At 37.2% G+C, this 23,642-nt stretch overlaps 1 protein-coding gene across 1 annotated transcript; it reads right to left on the reverse strand.

Moving 5' to 3' along the window:
* Positions 1 to 16,999: 16,999 nt before the first annotated feature.
* Positions 17,000 to 22,262, reverse strand: LOC141656159 (uncharacterized). The gene is made up of 13 exons (XM_074463033.1): positions 22,105 to 22,262; positions 21,035 to 21,347; positions 20,741 to 20,947; positions 20,552 to 20,644; positions 20,227 to 20,366; positions 19,295 to 20,134; positions 18,960 to 19,220; positions 18,552 to 18,871; positions 18,276 to 18,458; positions 18,071 to 18,181; positions 17,905 to 17,989; positions 17,669 to 17,767; positions 17,000 to 17,285 (listed from the first exon to the last, which is right to left on the reverse strand). The coding sequence occupies exons 2-5, from the start codon at positions 21,341 to 21,343 to the stop codon at positions 20,313 to 20,315; spliced, it is 663 nt and encodes a 220-aa protein (XP_074319134.1). The 5' UTR covers positions 21,344 to 21,347; positions 22,105 to 22,262; the 3' UTR covers positions 17,000 to 17,285; positions 17,669 to 17,767; positions 17,905 to 17,989; positions 18,071 to 18,181; positions 18,276 to 18,458; positions 18,552 to 18,871; positions 18,960 to 19,220; positions 19,295 to 20,134; positions 20,227 to 20,312.
* Positions 22,263 to 23,642: the final 1,380 nt, after the last annotated feature.

The following is a 23,642-nucleotide window of genomic DNA, read 5'->3' on the forward strand; positions in this document are numbered from 1 at the left end:
AACCTCCCAAACTCACTCACTGTCTACAAATACACCTCGCGACATGTCTCCACAAAGTTCACTATATATTACTCTTCTCAACCCCTTTAAACGAACTTTCACTACATAAATCCATAACCCACACGACTCCTAACCCTTTCCCTCCTTAACTCTTTACACATCTCAAGCTGCCACTATCCACATTCTTACTTTCAATCTTTTCATCCTCACGTTCATTATACTCACATCACCCCTTGCTTATATTCACTTATTTTTACATTACTCAACACACAATCATATCACTCATCCCGTCTCGCAAAACGTGCGCCATGCCTCAATAAACTATACAAATCTTCCTTTTCTTTTTCCACCATCTATCATAATCACATATAACTCATGTCCTCCCCACCGAACTCATACTCATCATAGTGCCACTCTTTACATCATAAGATTGGGTAACTTACGCTTCAGGACCAACACATACGTAAAACAATGCATAAAGAAGTAATACAACACCTTTGAATTGAACATAATATGCAACGAATGTCAAAAAGATAGACATATGACCTGAAACTCGCATATGACCTGCACAGACCCCACTCGATCGAGTACCCGAACCTACTCGATCGAGTTGAGGCTACTCGATCGAGTGCCCAACATGCTCGATCGAGTGCCCGACTTAACCCAAACAGACCTTCTGATCTCTGACTTACTCGACCGAGTAGCCCGGCTACTCGATCGAGTGACCCCCTACTCGATCGAGTGCCCGAAATACTCGATCGAGTGCCCAAAAACACGATTCTGGTCAAAATAACGACAAATACCCACTCGATCGAATCAAACCCACTCGATCGCGTCATGCAGACTCGTGAATACTACCCGAATGTTATCTCATATACCCTAACGTACTATGCATTCATCATTATTTCAACATTATGATTACAACTACGCATTCAAATCTGTGCGGCTCCTCATACAATTAACAAAATAATCTACTTCGTGTTATCAAATGCCACATTATAAACAACCATCATGCTTTTCATCCAATTCGTTATATAAAACACATATCATTGAACCTCTATTCTTCATGTTACTACTTACTAAAAGCCAAGCATTACCATCTATCATGCTCATAACATCCAACTTCCAATCATGTATTACATACTATCATAAACAATTCATTCTGCACGAATTAAATATTACGCAGCGGAAAAATTTCAACCAACAAATAAGACGTAAACGCATTACTATATGCTATGTCTCAAATTATAACTCAACCATACTATAACTATCAACATAGTAATTACGGTGGGATTTATAAACTCATACATGACTCCCATCATCATTAACTTATACCAAACACCTACGAGTTCACTATTCGTGTCACGACATTCGATTCCACATTTTCACGCATTTCTATCACGTAAACTTTCGTCACATATCTCATAACCATCCTATAAGCTTGCTAATCATTCAAAGGACTTCAATAATCTCATCAACAATTACCTTACACGGCCCAAATTCTACCATCACACCCCTACTAACTTCTAACAAAGACTTAACCGGACATATATATCACACATAGACACACGGACTCCACATTCCCATACCATGTGACTGGCTTAAGTATCATGGGGCCAAGATTTTGAAATGAGGGCGCCTACTCACCCAAAACCTAGCATCAGCCGGGGCTCCCATTACACATACACCAGGTTCATTTTATTAGACTCCCTATGTTCATTATGTTCATTTGTTACAGGTTCCAAAATCGTCGCTCTGATACCATTTGTAACACCCCCATACTCCAAGTGCCTTACCAGGACCACTCAGGTATAAGGATGCCACCATCTCGGTTGCCCGAGGTACTGAATATCATAAGACAATAAAGAAACGTACTTTATAGTAATTATAGATTAAGTGATTACATGTTCAAACCAAAACTAACAACAGGAATTACAAGGTTCTCATACGGTCTACAGCTAAAACTATCAAAGCTACTAGACTTCGTCTGACACAGCGGAAGACTTCTAACTGCCACGCGATGACTCATCCCAGCTATCCCATACGCGTCATATCACACCTGCTCAATAACTGCTCACCACCCCCGAATGGATCACCACAGTTTTTAAAACATTTAAACGGGGTCAGTACTAATCACACAATTCAATACATACATCAACAATAAGATAAACAGACAGCTGAACTGTCACACACACACACACACACACACACCACCAATTCCCATCATCTCAATCACGACGTCTTTGGACCACCCTGCGCGTGGGGGCAGCCGTTCCCACCTAAGCCCCGCTCATCATACGAGCGATAACCCTGTATCATTAATGTGCACATCCCCTTTCGTGGCGGGTTCCACGAAGGGCGAAACTAGGGCGTGAGATCACTCCCGCAAGTGACCCCACTCAGCCGAGAACGCATCTCGAGAACCATCAACAAACACAACCACAATCACAATCACAATCACAATCGTCATATCAAACAACTAAAAAGACATCACCGATATCCCATTATGGGACTAATACTGAGTAGGAAATCCTACCTGGAAAGCACAACACGCAGACGGTATCTACAGCTGTATCAAAACGGCTCCTCTACGAATTCTCCTCCTATCATACAGCACATAAAGACTACACATCACAAACTACACACCAAAACCCCCAATTCCTAAATTAGGGTTTCACCAATCTTAACAAAACATTATATAAATTATATTAAAAGCTTACCCTCGACGCAAGGAATCCAACGACACGAACTACGATACGAACCGACCGTCGAACTCCGGAATTGTCAAGAACGCGATTAGGAAGAAGAACTAGTTGCTTTCTCTCTTAAACAGGTTTTAGGTTTTGTAAAAAGTGATTTAAAACAATGACGAATATGTTTAAATACCTTAATCGCGTAATTAACAAAACCCGAGAAAACTCCCCCGTAAAACTGGACACTCGATCGAGTATCCAAGGTACTCGATCGAGTACCCCCTTACTCGATCGAGTGCCCCAGCTACTCGATCGAGTACCCAACAGGTCAGAAACTATTTTAAAACGCAACACACCCTTACTCGACAGAGTAAGGCCTACTCGATAGAGTACCCCAAGACCTATAAATACGGAGTATTACAATAATCCTCTTCATTCTTTTCGACGGTAGTGCCATTAGTGGTTGCAAGTAAGATCTTATTCGGACCATTTTTGATAATCAACCAGCACTCCCAATTGTTACCTTTAATGAAATGGGTCATCATATTTTTCCATAAACCATAGTTCTTCCCATTGAATATAGGACACTTAAGGTGTTTGGAATCCATTTGATAAAAAAAAAATAAATGCAGCGGAAAAACGATAAATAGACTAAAAAAAAGATCAGACTCTAGCTGTTTAGGCTATCAAGAGCACGAGGCTCTGATACCAATTGAGGAGTCTATTGATCGAATACGAAAGAGGGGGGGGGGGTGAATTGAGTATTAAAAACGATGCCCACTTTTTCGAAATATATGATGTGAAATTAATTATTTGATTTTATTGATTAAAACCAGCTAATTAATTTGCTAATAAGGGCAAAAACGAAATAACGAAAATAAAGAAAGAGAGAAAGAGAGACACACATGATTTTTGAAGTGGTTCAGTTTCACAAGTTGAAACCTACGTCCACTATTCTCGATTAATAATTTTTAGTAACTTTCTACGGATTACAAAAATTATCAATCCACTCATATAATCAACTATATGATTATAACTCAGATTGAGTATCGCTAAATACTCTAGATTGCTCTTACGTTAATAAGAAAAGTACAACGATAAATACTAATCTCACGTTATGCGAGTGAGTATAATATCTTTGTGTACTTAGTATCCTATAACGATATCTCTTTGAGTGATTGACAAATATGATGCGCAACTTTTGTATAAGCAATTTGAAAAAAAAGAATTAAAGCTCAAATAATTTTTGCTTAAATATTTTTTCTCTTAAAAGTGTAGATGTGTGTCACTATTTAAATGTTGAATGAATAGAGGTATTTATAGTTGTAGGGAATTAGGGTTTTAGAATATTCTGGAAGGTGTGAAACCCTAAATGACTTGACGAACCAGTAGGAGGCAAGGGTGTGGAGATTTCGGCCTCTAGGGTTTCGGCCCCTAAGGTGTCGGTCCATTCGACCTCCATAGCCCACAACAAATCGAGATAGAATTTTAGTTGAAACCCTAGGTTGCATGACGACATAAATATCATGTTACAAACCAATAGTATATCCAACTTAAATTCTAATTAAATAATTCCAATTATATAAATACTCTCTTATTCTTATAAAACATTAAAAATATATTTTCCAAAAATTAACGCATCATTTTTGTCTAGCAGTGAAGTTATGGCTATGAGGTCATAACTTCACTAACCTTTAAATCAAACAAAGTAAAACCATTACCGGATGACGACCTATACTATCTAATCTTAAGTAGATCTTCGGTAAATGAATCGTCTCTTCACAAGTATCTCATCTTGAGTCTCGTGGTTGTTATTGATCTTAATCTTGAATATTACGATCAAATGTCTTTGAAGTTGTACCTCCTTGGTCGAAACTTCAAGCTTGCGTCATTGTAATTGTTCCTTTCTAAATTAAGACTTGAGCACACAATTACACGCATATGTTTATAATATTAAGTCCATATACAAATCATTACTGTCATTATCAAAACAACTAATTAGGACTAAAGGTCCAACAGTATTTTAAAATGAGAAAGTCGGTTGTTTTTATAAAGAGAACGCAATCGCTGTACAAACATAAGTTACGCCCAGATGGTACCCTTAAAAGAAAAGAAAAAGCAACCCTTGTGATCCAGGGATCAAGATAACGAGAAGGAATTGACTAAAATGAAACATTTGCCCTATCGATAAGATGACAACAATAAGAGCATTGCTTGCCATAACAGGCATGAAGGGATGGAAGACATGTCAAATAGATGTCACAAATGTCTTCCTCCGTGGAAAACCGGAGTTAACACCAAAGTAAGGACCTCAACTATCCATTTTTTTTCCAGTTAAGAACCTGAAATATCAAAGTGTACAGTTAAGGACCTCACAACCAAAATCCATCCATTTTGCCGTTATGTTTGGATAATCTACCATATAAAATACTTCAGAAATTAAATAAATTAAATAGTTACTTTTCTTGTACTGTATTTGGTTTGTAAAACCAAATCAACAAACAAACAATGTACTTAGTCACTCATCGCCTTTCTCGCATTGCCTAGATAAATAACAAACTTATTCGATAGAATTTTTATGTTTGTGATGAAGTATATCACATTCCAAAATTAAGACCGCATACTTTAGTGCTATATAATTACTTTATTATAGGTCACTCGATGTAGTATTTGGAAATATTAGGAGTACATGACATCAGTCGGAATAATGAAATTGTTTGGATAATAGTGGTTATTTAGCAAATTAATTAGATTTTTCGGGTTCATTTTAAACTATATGTGGCGAATGAGTCCACACCATCAATTTATTCATCTTTTTCAGTTTTTAGGTGAAGCCGCTAAGCTCCCTAGTGGCTTATATCTAGCCACTTTCAACCGCCGCTCTTTGTTATGTTTTGAATAAAAGTATGGCATGAAGCCGCCTAAGTCCTTAGCGGTTTGCATGATTTGACATTACACCAATGTAAAGTGAGTACAGGATAGAAGCCGCTAGAGACCTTAGCGACTTTACGCAAAAACTAAAAAAAAATGAAAGTGATTAGGCCCCAAATAGTTAGAAATAGGCCCTAAATCCCTAATTAATTTGCTAAATAACCCCCATTATCCAAAAAATTACAGAATACTGGTTAGAAAAGTTTTAGTCAAAATTAAAATCGCAGTGAAGCTTTCGGTCACATTTCTAGTAACTAAAGCCGGTTTAACGTTGGAAAATATGGTTGGAAATTTATTTTTTCAACCATGTTTCAAGCGGTCGAAATACAAGTGTTTTCTAGTATTGAGGGTTACGAAGTGTGATGAACAATATACTGAGAGTTTGGCATTTAATACGAACACAATCAAAAGCTTAACCCAATTTCTTTAAATTTATATGAAAATTAAAGTATGCAATTGAAGCAATCGAAATGGAGAGAGCATATGTTCATGAAAAAGGAGTATTAGTACAGTGCACCTAAAGAAAGAGACTAAGGGTTATATATAATACATAATATGTACTCCCTCATAGTCGCTTATTTTATCCCTCTTTTCTTTTTCATGATAGTCAGATTTTCTTCAATTTTTCCTTTTTTTGGAAAGGTTTATATGGTCCAAATTCATTTGCATCTTTGGGAGAGTGTTATTTTGTGTGGTCTAAAATCATTTACTTATTTCTTGTGCAAATTGAAAGGAGATGAAATGAGCGACTAGGTGGGAGTATATAATTACGCAATTTATTTTCGCAGTACAAATTTACTTATTCCAATACATTTTACGCTGAAATTTCTATTTCATACCCTTCTACCAAAAAACACCACCAAACCTCTTATATTCAATTCTTATCTATCCAGTCTCTCAATTCAACCAATTTCTTCAATAGTTGATGAAAATTTGAATGTAAAAAAGTGTTTAGTTTGTGAATTGCGAACTAGAGAACAAATTTATGATTTTATTTTAATAATTCCAGTCGTTTTTGTTTTATAATCAATTTTTGGGGTTTTCGATATAGGGTTTGGTAGTAGGGGTTGGTGGTGGCATCGATAATGGGGACGGGTGAAGAAGCGGCGCTGGTGGTGGGAGGCTGAGATAGGGGATGGGGTTCACGGTTGGTAAGTGGCTCAAGTCGCGCGGGTCAGTGAGTGGGGATAAGTCAAGGTCGTAGTGGGTCAGGGGGAGTCGGCGGCAATTTGTGCGTGGAAGTCACGGTGGGAAAGAGTTGAGCGGCGGTTGTGGCTTTGTGTGTGGGTGGCGGCTGGTAATGGTAGGGAATAGGTGAGTCCGGTGGAGGTGATGGTGGTGGCCTGGTGGTGTTGTGTGGGGTTGATTTTTTTTTTCTTTCAACTACATTTGGTTTGGAGTTAAAATCGAAAATCTATACTGTGAAAATGAGTAATGATATAATTAATATGATGGTTAAAGCACAAACAAATAAGGTAAAGAAATTATTTTTTTCCAAAATTAAGAGTTATAAAATGTCAATTGAACTACTTACCCCATTTCATTCAATTCTATACGTTTACTTTTTTAGCACTACTCGTAAGCGGATAGAATTTTTTATACAACTTCTAATATATTGTACAAAAGGTAGTCATGTGAAATCTTGTTTAAATTATCTCACCGAGTATACTGTGAAAATCAAATTTTTATGATTTTTATTAATATGTAACTAAAAATATGAACAAAGGAAAACAAGTCTTGATATACGTGTACAAACCAAATGTATAGAATTGAATGCAATGGAGGAAGTACAAGATAACAGAATGTTAACGGCGTTGGGGTTTGGGTCCTTCTTTGGAAAAAATATACTAGAGGTCCTTAACTTAAATAAAAGTGATAGTTGGAGTCTTTGTCTTAGTGTTAAAACTCTTGAAAACTGCCAGACGGAGTCTTTATGCAATTACCTCCTGGTTACCATCAAAATGGTGACCTGCCAACACTCCAATTCTACAGAATTTTTTTTTCCAAAATAAGCATTTTTCACAAATTAATTATCAAAATGAATCCACTACGTACGATCGGATTTACCGAACCTAGGCTGTGGAGGCAAATTGTCAACCCGCTTGGCGACTTGTTTCGTTGTATAATCAAGAAATCACATTCCTCTTTCCCACTTATAAAAAAAATGAAGAATCGCCAGCTCGGGTTGCGTTTTGAGAGTTGGATCAATTTTTGCAAAGCTTTGGGTATAGTCGCTGACCGACTTGACGACTTGGATCTGAGCCTATCTTCGGTGATGACGTGGATCCATTTTGGGTAATAAATTTGAAAGTCGATCCATTTTCATAATTAATTTGTGAAAAATGCTCGTTTTGAAAAAAAGTTTAATTCTACACCAGTATACATGTTTTGAAGTGTGCAAACTCAAGGAATTCTTATATGGATTAAAACAAGCCCTTAAAAGTGGTTTGCAAAATTAAAGAAAGTGAATATGTTCTTCATGAAATCACAATAATTTTACTAATAAAAAAGTCATTTATTCAAATATTGTATGTGTTGGGCTCATGAAGACCATCATATACAACTCTCACCTATTTACTGAGCAAGGTAGAGCATAAAACAAAGGAAAACGCATGCATGCATGCTTGCATGGTAGTAAAATGCAAATATAAAACTCAAAAGAAACAAACACGTAGGGAAATAAGAAATGAGCGAGGTAACATATATAGGATGAGCTTTGATGCTTAGCATGGACGGTAGCAAGGTTGATTGGACTCCAAGTAATTGATTCTTCCTTCGAGAGCGGACAACTTATGTGTAAGTTGGCTTAAAGATGTCTGAATGGAAGATAACTGCCATGAAAGGTTACCCTGATCGGGATAACTTGGGCACGATCCACCAATCGATGGACCGACGCCAGGAGCACAACCAAAGCCGCTACCAATGCTCATGCGGTTTTGGTTGTAAGTGAGGAGCATCCATTCATGCCAGCCGTCAGCAATAGCAAAATGGAATAGCTTTGTCCTATCATCAAACCCCACTTTGCCTACTTTGATGAAATCTGCATACCGAACCTTTAGTTCGCGGTACATCTCATCGTAATCCCCTACCAGGTTCGGACGCTTTTCGTCGTACTGCTTAACCTTTCCGACGTTCAAAGCCATTGTAGTCAACTAACAAAGTTACTATTTGTATAAGTAAATATATATTTGTGAGATTATAGGTTATTTGAAAATGGATAATGCATTGATATCAAAGTTATAATGTGGCAAGACGTTTATATAGAGGTGTAAAATGGCTTTGGTGTTTAATCTACCTCAATAATTGTGTTAGCTCATTAACATGCACGATCGACGAAGGAACCTTCGAGGTTTTGATTAGCATTTAATTTAAGATGTACGTGAATTACCTATAAATTATAAACTAAGAGGTTGTTTGGTTACCCACTAAAAAACATCGGGATTAATGGAGAATAAATCTCCTTAATCACAGAGATTTTATTTGACTGAGATCCGTTACAGGACTCCAAAAACACACACAAGCCAGACCCAAAAAGAAAAGATAAAAGAGGGCCTTTGGCCCGCACCGCAGGTGCTCTACCCAAACCCGAGCCCGAGCCCGAGCCCGAGCCGGGCCGGGCTGGCGCGCGCGCGTGTGTGTGTTTGGACCCAAACCCACAAGCCCAACAATCACCACAAAAGCCTCCTTGGTCCAATCTCTTACACACCATTGGACCAAAGGCAATATAAACACAATACATACTCTTCTCCTCACCGATGTGGGAGAGAGTATGAACCAAAAAACCAAAAAGTTGGCTTTTCTTGGAATCACACCAACAATCCCCCCACTGATGATAAGGAAAAGCTAATGAGAAGTTTCTGGGCAAGGAAGGACTGGATACTTAAACGTTCAATGTCTTTCGACTTGAATTGACGTATTAGTGAAATGAGGCAACAACTTACTTTCAACAAGAGAATATCTTCCGATTTGAATTCCTTGTCGGCCTTCGGTCATTGATTCCCCCACAACACATATCATACCTTCAAAGACTGTTTTGTTCCGCGATTTCAAGTGCAACGCTTTTAAAGCCATGCGTTTACCCTGGTTTAGGTGAGTGCTCTAGTGAGAATTTTATATTCTTACATAGATGGTGGCTGAACCTTCACACCCCCAAAGGTAGCTCAAGTGCTTCTCAGTAGCACTTCTCATAAGAGCTATTAAGGACAAAGTCCAACCTCATATAAAACACAATCCATCAAGTGCGTCTCAAAGTACCACCAAAATTGGCTATGGATATCAAATGCCATAGAAATGAGCTATAGAGTCCATCAAGTATCACACTCAAACTTGATTTAAGGACTTAAGCCCCATTCCCTCTACATGTCAAGGACTACTCTCCTTGTTAACCCCTTAGTAAGGGGATCGGCAAGATTACGTTCGGACTTCACATAGTCCAAAGCAATTACTCCATTTTTCAGAAGTTGTTTTACCACGCCGTGCCTGATTCGAATATGTCGTCTCTTACCATTATAGACATTATTCTTAGCAACACTGATAGCTGCTTTACTATCACAGAGTAGGTAGACTGGTGCAACCTGTCCCCCCCACATGGGCACGTCTGCTAGTAAGTTCCTCAACCAATCTGCTTCTTGACCTGCCAACTCAAGAGCAATGAACTCAGATTCCATGGTAGAGCTAGCTATACAAGTCTTTTTGAGACTTCCACGATATAGCTCCTCCACCCAAGGTGAACACATAACCACTAGTGGAATGAATTTCATCATTACGTGCAACCCAATTTGCATCACAATATCTTTCTAACACAGCAAGAAATTTACCATAATGCAAACACAAATCAACTGTTCCTTTCAGGTATTTAAGTAAACGACGAAGTGCATTCCAATGCTAAAGATCAGGGTTATGTGTATATCGACTCGTCTACTAACAAAGCATAAGCAATGTCTGGTCGAGTACAGTTCATGAGGAACATCACACTTCCTATAATTCTAGCATATTCTTCTTGTGAGACACTATCACCCAAGTTCTTACACAAAGATATACTAGCATCATAAGGAGTTCTAGCAGGTGTAACATCAAAACTGTTAAACTTCTTCAACACTTTTTCAACATAATGTGATTGACTAAGGGATATACCACTTGGGGTTTTCACAACTCTAACTCCAAGGATAACATCAGCTTCTCCTAAGTCTTTCATCTCAAACCGTGATGACAAAAATTGTTTGGTTTTATTTACAACAGATAAATTATTACCAAGAATTAACATGTCATCCACATATAAGCATATAATCACACAATCTGATCCAAATATTTTAGAATAGACACACGAATCAGAATTGTTAGTTATATAGCCATCGTTAGTTAAAGTGTTGTGAAATTTCTCATACCACTGTTTAGGTGCTTGTTTAAGACCATATAGTGATTTTCTCAGTTTACACACCTTACTCTCTTGACCGTTTACCACAAACCCCTCGGGTTGCAACATATAGATCTCTTCATTTAGGTCACCATTCAAAAAAACAGTTTTTACATCCATCTGATGTACTACAAGATCATGAATAGCAGCCAAAGCAACAAGAGTTCTAATGGTGGAAATTTTAGTCACAGGTGAGTAGGTATCAAAATAGTCAATATCTTTCTTTTGTGTAAACCCCCTCACCACAAGTGTGGCCTTGAACCTTTCTATTGTTTCATTAGGTCTCATTTTCTTTTTAAAGATCCATTTGCTACTAATGGGTTTACTACCTTTAGGCAAATCAGTTAACTCCCAAGTCTGATTAGAAACAATAGAATCTAGTTCATTTTTAATAGCTTCTTTCCAAAAAACAACATCTATAGATCTCATAGCTTCATCATATGTTTTTGGATCATCTTCTATTAAAAAAGCAGAAACAAGCTCATCAAAAGCACAAATGTCACCTGCGATTTCAGATAAGTGAAGTCTGATAGCATCAGTTCTGACGAAATCACTCCCGTAACTCTTTTCAATTCTGGGCCTTTTGCTCCTTCTTGGTTCAACTGCATGATCCATAGAAGTACTAGTACTCGCATGCATAGAACTGTCAGTAGGGTTAACAGGCACAGTAGAAACAACAGGGGCATCGGGTAGTGACACAGTTTCCTTCTTCAAAGGAAATACCTGCTCAAAAAACTCAGCATCTCTAGCCTCAGATATAGATCTGTCACTTAAAGACATGAACCTATAAGCAGAACTGTTTTGAGCATAACCAATGAAAACGCAGTCATAAGTCTTAGGTCCAATGGTTGGCCTCCTAAAGCTAGGTAAGCCTACTTTAGCCAAACACCCCCACACTTTAAGGTAACTTAAGTTAGGAGCATAACCTTTCCACATCTCATAGGGTGTCTTGTCTAGCTTCTTATGAGGTACCCTGTTAAGAATATGACAAGCTGAAAGCACCGCTTCCCCCCACATATCATCAGAAAGGCCAGAACTTGAAAGCATAGCATTCATCATTTCTTTCAAAGTTCTATTTTTACGTTCAGCTACTCCATTCGATTGAGGTAAGTATGGTGGGCTCTTTTCATGTATTAAACCATTTTTCTCACAAAAATCTACTAAATAACCAGAGCCATACTCTCCTCCTCGATCGGACCTGACTCTTTTAATCTTCCTATCAAGCTGATTTTCTACCTCAGATTTGAACTTTATAAACATGTTCTCAGCTTCACTTTTATTTCTAAGCAAATATACTTTGGTATATCTAGAAAAATCATCAATAAAAGTGACATAATAATGTTTACCACCTCTGCTAATGGTGTTTTTGAAGTCAGCTAGGTCGGTGTGAATTAACTCAAGAAGACTCGTTTGTCTAGTTGTAACAGGTCTACTAGGTTTCTTAGCAAATTTGGCCTCGACACAACTAGGACACTTCTCATGAGTTTCTGAAGATAACGAAGGAATAAGCGACATAGATTTTAGCCTTTTAATCGAATCAACATTCACATGACCTAATCTACCATGCTAAACATCAATAGACTCAGCAATATAAGCAGAAGTAGAAGCATTATTATTAATGATAGGAGAATCAACATTCAAAACAAATAAACCCCCACAGAGATAACCCTTGCCCACAAAATCCCCATTGCGCGACATTACAACCTTGTCAGCCTCAAAAACAAGTTTCACACCAGCTTTGTTAAGCAAGGCACCAGACACGAGGTTTCGACGCAAAGTAGGAACATACAAAACATTATTTAAAGCAAGAGTTTTCCCTGAGGTTAGTTTGAGAAAGATCTTGCCTTTGCCGGTGATGACAGCAGAAGAAGACTTACCCCATGTAGACACATTCACCATCAGCAACATCTTTAAATTCAGCAAAGAGATCCTTGTTAGCACAAAGATGCCTTGAAGCCCCTGTATCCAGAATCCAATCACTAGCATTTGCAACCAGATTAGCCTCAACAACTACAGCAGCAATAATATCATCCTTTTCAGCAACATTAGCTTCAGCAGCAACTTTCTTTTGAGGACACTGATAAGCTTTGTGACCCGTTTTCCCACAAACATAGCAAACCAGATTTGGTTTCTGGATCTTTGAGGCAGGTTTGGTGAATTTCCCTTGACCAACTTTCTTGGCATTCTGACCCTTGGATTGACCCTGACCAGCTTTAGCCTTTCCCTTACCCTTGAACCTATCTTCTTTTGAAGACCCACCAGTTTCAACAAGATTGGCTTTGACAGTAGTAAGAGACAATTGGGTCGACTTATCTTTCAGACGATTAGCTTCTTCAGTCCTCATGTGGCCTACTAACTCTTGAAGGGACAAATCTTTCTTCTTATGTTTCAAATGGTTCCTATACTCATTCCAGGAAGGGGAAAATTTTTCTAGCAAAACATTAGCCAAGAAAATTTCATCTAGTTTCATTCCCTCATTAGTGACATCAGCACACAAGTTCTCATAAACATGAACTTGCTCCATAATCGGTTTGTCATCTACCATTTGAAACCCAAGCCACTGCCCGACAACATATTTTTTCTTACCCGCATCGTCAGCCTCATATTTTTTCTCTAACAATTCCCATATGGTTTTAGCAGATTTATGAACCGGAAATAAATCAAAGAGGGTATTCGACATATGAGTAAGGAGATGGAACTTAGCAATTTTGTTATCCTTATCATGTTTCATAATAGTCTCCTCATTCGACTTAACAGCAACAGACGAAGGTGGGGTAGATTCTACACTAGCGGCGGTAACAGCAGCAGGAGGGTCAGAAAATAAAACATAGTCGATTTCTAATTGTCAAAATACATAAGCAGTTTCTGAGACCATCTTTTATAGTTCATACCGTCTAAGAGTTCCAATTTCGACAATTCAGACAGGATTTTGTTTGAGACGGCAGCCATTGTTACGACAGAAATTATATAGTTTTCAAATTGTTGGAATGATAATTCGTAACAACGGAAAAACAGACAGAAACTTTAAGGAAACAAGAGACAGAAACAGACTTATCGAAACGGAATTGCAGCGCCGTGGTATGGAGGCCACTGACTTGAAAACTATATCGGCACGACCGTGGTGGTAATCGTCTCTCGCCGGTAGTTCCCCAAGGTTAACACTGCGACACCCGTACACAACCACTCGTGTATGAGAGCCTTGGAACAAACAGAAACGAACCCAGAAAAAACTCAGAAGCAGAAGATTATCATATTTGAGAGAGATAGAAGAATTGTATGAATTGTGTGTCAAAGTGATGAGAGAACAGCTCTATTTATAGTAGAAATTAGAGCTGTTAATTTGACTGAGATCCGTTACAGGACTCCAAAAACACACACAAGCCAGGCCCAAAAAGAAAAGATAAAAGAGGGCCTTTGGCCCGCACCGCAGGTGCTCTACCCAAACCCGAGCCCGAGCCCGAACTCGTGCTGGGCCGGGACGGCACGCGCGCACGTGTGTGTTTGGACCCAAACCCACAAGCCCAACAATCACCACAAAAGCCTCCTTGGTCCAATCGCTTACCCACCATTGGACCAAAGGCAATATAAACACAATACATACTCTTCTCCTCACCGATGTGGGAGAGAGTATGAACCAAAAAACCAAAAAGTTGGCTTTTCTTGGAATCACACCAACATACAATTCATGTGAATTGAAAAATGGGTAACTTGTTTGGTTACCCCAATTCACATGAATTGTAACTTCTCATGAATTCTAATTCCTCCATAATGGAGGAAGTAGCTTACCTAGGTCCCCCTAGGTAAGTGGGAATGCCTACATGAATTGCAATTCCTATATGCAACCAAACAACATTTTCTATTTCACATGAATTCTAAATTCATGTGATCTTTTACTTCCTAGGCAATGGAAATTCCTGTATGTAACCAAACGACTTCTAAGATGATTGATTGATTGAAGATAAGAGAAGGGAATTTAAAAATGTAGCATAATAATATAGATGAAACACGTAGCTAAATAGGAGATGAATAATTTTGTTATTTTGACGCACGATGGAGAAACCTATACGTGACACATGAGGATTTGATGCATTGATGATTTTGCATGTGAACTAACACTACGTGTCTTTGACTTTTTTATGTAACAAAATAACCAAATAAATTGAGTTCCTCACTTCCTTATCTCGGATTAAAACATGTAAAACCAGCATCATTATTCCAAAAAGTCGAAGAATCCTAATGCAAATTAAATCTTCTTGTGTCACGTTAATCACGTTTCATAGATGCAAGCAATTTATTGTTGTAATGCAATCGAGTTAGTTTATATCTTACAATTCCTAGGAAGATTTGGGTTTCGGAGCCGAGCCGGTCAATACTTAACAACACTAGAAGTAGACTTAATTTCTTCCTAATTAAACTATATACATAGTCTAAGAAGCCTTGAGTTAGTTTATGGCTTACAAATCTTGTTGAAAGGATAAGAGATTCATGCTAGGTTGTCAATCAAGCATTTCAACAAGCATAACATGTGCATAAGTTGAAACTACAACAAGCAAGCAATTCATATTAACTTATTAATTAGAGATCTACCCCATGATTAACTCCCCTAATCCCCCACTAACCCTAGTTAGAAGAATACTCACTCATGATCATGGAAAACTTGCTAACAATGGTGTCAATTATATTAACAAGTCTAAATATGATGAAGGAGTAAAAATAGTAAGGATTAAGTAAAGAGTATAGAAATTGTACCAACTTAGGATGATCAAATATAAAGCAAAGAATAATAGAAGAAAACTTGATGGATGATGAAGAGTTGTCAATTTTTCAATAAACCCAAAATAGTCTTCAAATTACCCAACAAGATCTAAGAACACTTGAATAATTAAGGAAAGATTAAGATGTAATTAAGATTTAAATTGTGTAATTAGATTGTATTAATAACTTGATTACAAAAGTTGGTAATTAAACTTGATTAAAACTTGGTAAAAACTAGATAATGGCTTGGTAATAATCGCCTAATACAAAGGAGTATTTATACTAAGTACAAGTATTGGGGTAACTAAGGGCTTAAATGATGATTAAGTCCCCAAAATAAAGATTAACGACTTGCAAGTCGTCTATGGAGACACCCAGATTGCCATTGTTGGACGCTCATGTTCTAAGGAAAAGCGTCCGCCCTGCTCAAGGGACGCTATGGCTGAGTCTTGGGACGACCGTCCTCTGCACTAGGACGCTCGGGCCGTGCTTGGGAGCCCCGTCCCTGGGGTCATCTTGGCTTCTTCTTCATTTGGCTGCCTCGTGATCCGTAGGGATCATTGAGGAGCCGTGGAGGTCCTTCATCAATGCCTAAGTACTTGTGTTATTGACCTAGGCCTTTAGAATTGGTCTCCTCTTTGTTGCTTGGTCGTTATATGCGATCCATTTGGCTCCGTTTTGCTCCATATAAGCAAGGTTAGCATTCCTTTCCTACCAAGGACACAAAAACTCATAGAATATGCAAACTAGGAAACTAAAGATAAGAAACACTACTACAAAAAATGTCAAAGAAACCATTGGAATATAGCAAAAGAGACCATTAGAGAGATGGTCTCAAGGTCAAAGGTCTCTTAGGTTAAGAGACCATTCAAAAAAAATGATGTCTTTGTTTCAAGGTTAGAAACCAATGTTAAGAGTTAGATGATTTCTTTGGCAGCAGGAGAAATAATCACCAAAGCATGAAAAATGGTTTCTTATCTAAATTTTAAACACCTTGTTATGAAGATAGATGGTTTCTTATCTTACTACTAGATACCTTGTTAAACAGATACATGGTTTCTTATCTAAGTGCTAGACACCTTGTTATAGAGATATATGGTTTCTTATCCTACATTAATAATCATCTAATTATTTATATATTATACGCCTTATTATACAATTAATCTCATTTTTTTTCCAAGGTCATCATACACAGTACGCAAAAGTAGAAATCAAATGATTTTCAAAAATCATCATATTATATATATTGATGCAAAAATATTTTCAAATTTACAACTTGAAGCCAAATATATTTTGTGTCACTAATTGTTTAACACCCAAAAATTAGCATATTTGCCAAAAAATTACCAAATAATGTAGCTAGCTCATTAACTAACTTCTAAACCATCCTCCTCGTCCTTTACTTCTTTGTGCTTGAGAATAAATGTGGTCCACATATCTCTAACCTCATCAATCATTTGTTGCTCATACGTCTTCGGAACATCCTTAAAATACTACAAAAAAAGCATTAGGAAAACAATTAGTACAATTGGTTACATGTGCAGTTTGGCAACAAACCACGCCAAAGCAATTAAGACGTAGTTCAACATTCTAATATCGCAACAGACAAGAAAATAATGTGGTTCATATAAGCCAAAGCACTTAGAGGTTATCCAACACAGCTTCAACACTACTAACTTGACCTAGCCTAGGCTATGACTATGTAGGCTGAACATCATCCTTAGATCCCTCGACCCCCTAGTTCTACTGTTAACAACTTTCATCCAAGAATCAATATACCAATAACATCAAAAACTCATCAACACAAAGCTCACAATACAAATTCATCTTGTAGCTATAACGACAAACATAAAATCTACAATCTAGCGAGTCATACCTGATCAGGAATCACTTGGTGTCTATTTGCAATTGCTTCGAGCATATAACGACAAACATAAAATCCACAATCTAGCGAGTCAACTGGTTGTCGAGGGTACTGATACAGAAAATCAGAATTCCAATGAACTTTAAATTTGATAAAAGTAATGAAAAATCGTCCAATTTATTATGTATATGCATCAAAAAATAAAATGCACTTATAAAGAATATACATAAATTGCTTAACGAACATACCAATGGTTTCCTCCACTTAATAAGTGGTTTCCTTTTCAGTTTCTTGATGTCCTTCTGATGTTCCAGACTAAACTTTATGATTCCTCTAAATAATTGTAACAAAATTAGATATCTAAAGTAGTGTACGATAACATTAAAGAGGTGATTTTTTTTTATTGTTACATACTCATTGATAATCTCTTCAGCGAATTGAGAGATCTCATTTTCAGAACCCGAAGGGTTAAGCCACCAAACTATTCCATTCCATGGACTAATAACAGCTAGCATCCAATGACGACTGTATACAAAAGAGTAGTGAAGTAAATGTAGAACAATCAAACACATCATAAAAAGTTGTTACTAAATCAGTAAAGCACTAAATGTTTACTTACTTTTCATGAAAAGGAGCAAAGAACGTTTGATTAATATTCAAACCTTCATTCTAACCAAAGACACGAGCTAAGTAGTCGATGCGCTCCCCCTTTTCCAACAGTGATAAGGGTGATAGATAGTTGACGTCACAAAATCCATACATTCCGGAAACACTCTCTTTATGGCATTTTTCACTTAAGTACCTTGTACGTATAAAAGAAAAAATCGACTAAACATAATTAGCAATAAAATACACACAATATATACTGTCCTAAACTGAGTAGCGAGGCACTTACTTCATAAAAATGGATATGTTATTTGCTCCAATCTCTCTCTGAAAACACCAATCAAACATATCTTAATAGTTAAGTTCAACATCAATGGAAAAATAACAGACACTTGTAGGGATTGGAACTATGATTTTTTCGTCATTCTTTTTCATAACCATAGCTTCATTCTTTAAAACACGCAATAAATCAGTGGTTAACTTAGCTCGATCCTTATCAGTTATAATGTACTTTCGAGAGCATGATCCTTGAGATGAACACGATCGTGGGGATGTGGTGGTAAACTGATTTTTTGGTTGGAGATTAGCTTTAGTAGTTTCATCATCATCCTGCATTCTAAAAAAATTAAATTAAATGACGTGGCAACTTGTTTCAGAATATGTAAAGCAGTACTTAGTTATGCTAATATGAATTTACCATGTTTCTTGGAAAAATCAAATGACTTGGCCACTTGACAAAGCTATGTATGGCTTGAACAACTACGGTAAATTCCTCGGTAGGACATGGCAAAGGTGCACAAGGCACAATAGCTTCTATAATACTCACTCGACGGAAACCAGCTGATAGACTATGACAATGAACTGTCACTTTCTCAGCAGACTCTATGAATACCGTTCCGTTAGCAACAATTTGGTGCCCTCGGTGGCCTTCAATCGCTAAGCAACAATCATTCTCTCCCTAATAATATATATAAAACAAGGTTATTCTATTGCTAACACCTTTAATCAAATAATAAAAAAAATGTTTACTACCTCCAGAAATATAGAACGATTACGGCTAGATTGAAGCGGAAAGTTATTGTGTGGATTATGTTGCAACTCAGGCCCGTTTTCAGGCCAAGGAACACGATAAGGTTCAGTCTCCACACGATAAGGTTCAGTCTCCTCCACTAGAAGCCTTTCTTGATGATTAGGACGGGAGACTCTGTCATATTTGCACCCTTGGCGAAGTCCAAAACTAGCAGTCAACAATTGGGTGAATGAAACCCCTTCGTCTAACACAGAAGCGTCTATCTGGCCATTAACACCAGTAGTTTGGACATCAAAACCATTAGCTTGGTTACCAACATGGCCTATGAAAGGATTAGATCGAGTGCCAGTTAATCCTGGCTGACAGAAAAAACCAAACTGACAAGAAGCGTCAAACTGGCCATTAGCACCAGTAGTTTGGACATCAAAACCCGTAGCTTGGTTAGGAACATGTCTTATGAAAGGAATAGATCGAGTGTCGTTTAACCCTGGCTGACCAAAAGAACCAAACTAACCAGAAGCGTCTAACTGGCCATTAGCACCAGTAGTAATGGCTAGAAATCGTCTCAATTGTTCTTCGTTTAAGTTTGACAAAACAAAAGAGGCCAAAAGATTGTGTTGGTTTTTCACAGCTACCAATTCCGACATCAAATTATTAATTTGAGTGTGCAAATGGCTAGGTGGGATCGGTTTGTTATAGCCAAAATACTCTTTGTTTGTGATCCCAGATCCTACAGCGACAACTTGACCTCCTCGTTCGGGCTTCTTTAATGCTCTAGATAAAATATCATCTCGGCCACTGGATCCTATTCCTCCATCTTGGGATTGTGACATCAATGTTCTCTGACACAAACAATAGATAATTCAAGCAATTTAGTAGTAAACTATAAGATACGAGTTTTGGCGATATGAAATAATGCACAAATAATTCTTACAATTTCTTCACCAACTTCCAGATCTGTTGGATTGTTAAAGATTATATGACCATCATCATTAACATCAGAATGAGCTTTAATCCACACTAAATGTCGAGGAACTTCCGTGAAATGGATTTTTTTTTCAGGAGCTCTTGTTCCTAAAATTAAACAGCGGCTTGTCAAACATAAGATTAGCATAAAAGTAGGTATCGTAATCGTTCTACACTCACCACCATGAACTGATACGCAACAATGATCTTAAAAGATTATACAGTGTAAAAATAAGGAAAACCAAAACACGTTCTAACAACAAAACCACGAAGTTAGCTTTATGAAAACTTACAACTTGTTCCTCAAAATACTGGTACCCACGTCTTCCTCCTCGATAGCTTGAATTCTTTAATTGTGATTTTTCCCGAAACTTGGCACTTATTGCCTTTGCATAACATAATGAAACAAAGTTAGAGAAAGAGAAGTTGTATGTTCATTAAATACGAAATCTATAATAGCAAAGCTTATATAATAAAATTACTCTAAACTCGGGAGTAGTATAAGTGGCAGTGAATTTGTCGCAAACAGGTTGATGTATCCGACGGTATTTCCATGTCCTCTTTTTTCTAATCTCTCCATCAGATTTGTATAACCAGTACTTTCTTAATCTAGTCTTGAAAGCATTCCATATTTTACTGGCTCGTGTTAGGATCCACTTTCTACGATCTTCTCGTACTATGAACCCCTTCTGCACATTATTTTTATGGTAATTAAAATAAGTTTTTAACAAATAACTTTCTTAATATAAGCAGTTTTGTGATGAATTCTTTCTTACCGTGATGAACTCATAAACCTCATCTAACTTAGCTTGTGGAACGTCCGGCCACTTTCTGTAGTTGATGGATACTCGTTCACGAGCAACAACGCCGATGTATGTGGAAAATGAGGTTTTGTAGTCCCCAAATGGCACTTTTCTGCTATTCCACTGCAAGGGAATTTTAGTATTACTATCAATCGCCTTCCCAACTAATGCCAACACAGTACAACCCCTCTCATATTCACGATTTTCGTTCTCAGCATCAGATTCAGGGTCTGATTCTGAATCATTTCGGCGTTGATGAGCTTGTTTGTTCTTTTTTGCCATAAACCTGTGCATAAAATTTATAAACTACTCAGAACCAATTCATATCATACAAACATAAATGAACTTCGTACTCATTTTACGAATTGATACCATTTTGAAATTATGGAGTGAACTATTTCTTCTCCTTATGGATGTGACCTAGACCTTTACTGGTGTTTAACACTCGAAAACACAGAAGGTCACACTACTACTTTACAATTAATTATCAACTTCTATTACATAGTGGCGTCATTTTTTATTAATCAACTCATAGTCAAATACTAAATAAATTGCATAAAGTTCAACATCATTAGGAGGTAATTAATTACACCACTTGGAAACTAAACATCATAAGCAAGCCAAATACTAAACGAATTGATAGCATTTCTAGTCTTATTACTAGCAGGCCATTTAGACAATCTCACAATTAATGACTTTATTTTTCATTTCTATTCCTTTGAATCTCAATTCCCCATCGTTCAATCGAATATGTTCAACATCATTTCCTTCCTTAAATGCCCATATAAACCCTTTTTGTTTACCTTTCTTAGATCGACCCATCAAAAAACTATTTCCCAAAGTCGGGAATTTCCAATGTAATTCTGGTTTTACAGACATTTCAATATCTCAGTAGTAATTTATTGTTGTTAAAGTCGCCATTTTTAATGTAAAGATTGGATCTTTGTGGTTTCTATCTTTGAAAACAAGCATAATTGCATCCCATCAATTAATAAGGAAAACAAAGCTTATTTATACAAATAAAATGAAGAAAGGGGACTCACCTGACAGAAAATCGCGACGGCTGATGAGTAGGTTGGCGATGGCAAAAATGTCCGAGGATTTGGAGAGTATAGAGTAGAAGTTGAGTAGTGATTAGGTTTTCTAGGGTTCAAGGGAGAGTTGGGTGATGAATTTTTTTTCTTTTATGTTTCTTATGACTAATTGACTATCTACTCCTTTTTCTACTTTAATATTTTTTCAAAAAAGTCACAAAAATTACTTTGTACGGAGTAGTAGTAATGGCGCCATTTTATATGTACCAAAATATGTAATTGCGCCAATTTTTTCACATAAGAAATCAGCTTTTTTATGATGGTTTCTTTGTTATGTATATTGAGTGGGCCACACACAACTTAAGAAACCATTTTTCTTTATGGATTGGGTTTTTTGAGATAAGACACCATTTAAACACTTATATGGTTATTTATTGATGATTTCTTATCTACATTTTGTAGTAGTGAAACGACCCTACTGCATGCAAGAAAGCATATGAACGAGGCTAGCTAGGGGACTAAATGTGTGCAAATATGAGTCACATAACCTATATACTAAGTTTCCTAAGAGAGTGACGCATGTACAGTAATTTAATGAATTACTAGAAAAGAGATACATTATACCTAGTACATCACCTTGGGGAACACCAATATTATATGCCAAACAGAATGATGGAAGCTTGAGGTTATTGTACGTAACTATAGAGTACTTAATAAGGCCATTATAAAAAATAAATATCCTCTACCACATATTTGCAGATGAGTTTTTCAATTACTAACGAGGTTGTGTTGTATTCTCAACGACTGGTCTTCGTTCGGAATATTATCAGTTGCGAATAAAACTAGTGGATACTCCAAAAATAACTTTTAAATTTCGTTATGGACACTACGAGTTCATGGCTATGACTTTTAGATTCGTTGTGCTCTTTGTGTTTTCATAAACCTTATGAACAGAGTATTCATACCGTATTTGGATAAGTTTATTACCATTTTTATGAAAAACTAGAGTAGGAGCTCAGGCTGATAGCTAAGCCTTAGCCCTGACCCTATCACAACCAGGTCAAGGTCCATAACAAGGATAACAAGCCAAAATAGCCCACTCCCAACTAACCAGGCAACAAGCTCAGTCTGGACAAGATCCAAGTCATTGCTTCAGGAATTTCAGGATGGTTTAGTCCTCTGTCGAAGCTCAGCTTAAGTTCAGTCCAGCAACAACAGCATGTACATAATCAGGCCCATCTCCAAAAGACCTTAATCATCTTATTATCAAGTTAATTCCGGGATTTTATTTACCAGCTCAGGAATCAATGGAAACAGACAAGGCAGTGAAGCATTATTCTCAGGCTAACATGTGAACCGAGCAGCTGTAGAAGGCTTGGCTTTCTCTTGATCCAAAATATAGGTGATAAGTGAGGAATTACTTATGTAAGGGTCAACAGACAAAGGCTCACATACAATTCAAAGCTTTTAATGGTCCTGCACAAGCAAACACGTAGCTTAAATAGTAAGGGTTTAGTTAAAAAAAACAAAAAATCCTTTTTTTTCTC

The sequence above is a fragment of the Silene latifolia genome, chromosome 5, assembly GCF_048544455.1.
Source record: "Silene latifolia isolate original U9 population chromosome 5, ASM4854445v1, whole genome shotgun sequence".
NCBI lineage: Eukaryota > Viridiplantae > Streptophyta > Magnoliopsida > Caryophyllales > Caryophyllaceae > Silene > Silene latifolia.

Bases quoted from the DNA above. Each gene is read 5' to 3' on its own strand.
- LOC141656159 (XM_074463033.1), bottom strand. From the start codon at position 21,343: ATGGCAAAAAAGAACAAACAAGCTCATCAACGCCGAAATGATTCAGAA. The intron at 20,948-21,034 runs GTAAGAAAGAAT...AATAATGTGCAG, and splicing joins AGGTTTATGAGTTCATCACG to AAGGGGTTCATAGTACGAGA. The intron at 20,367-20,551 runs GTAAGTTTTCAT...GTTTAATTTTAG, and splicing joins AGTATTTTGAGGAACAAGTT to GAACAAGAGCTCCTGAAAAA.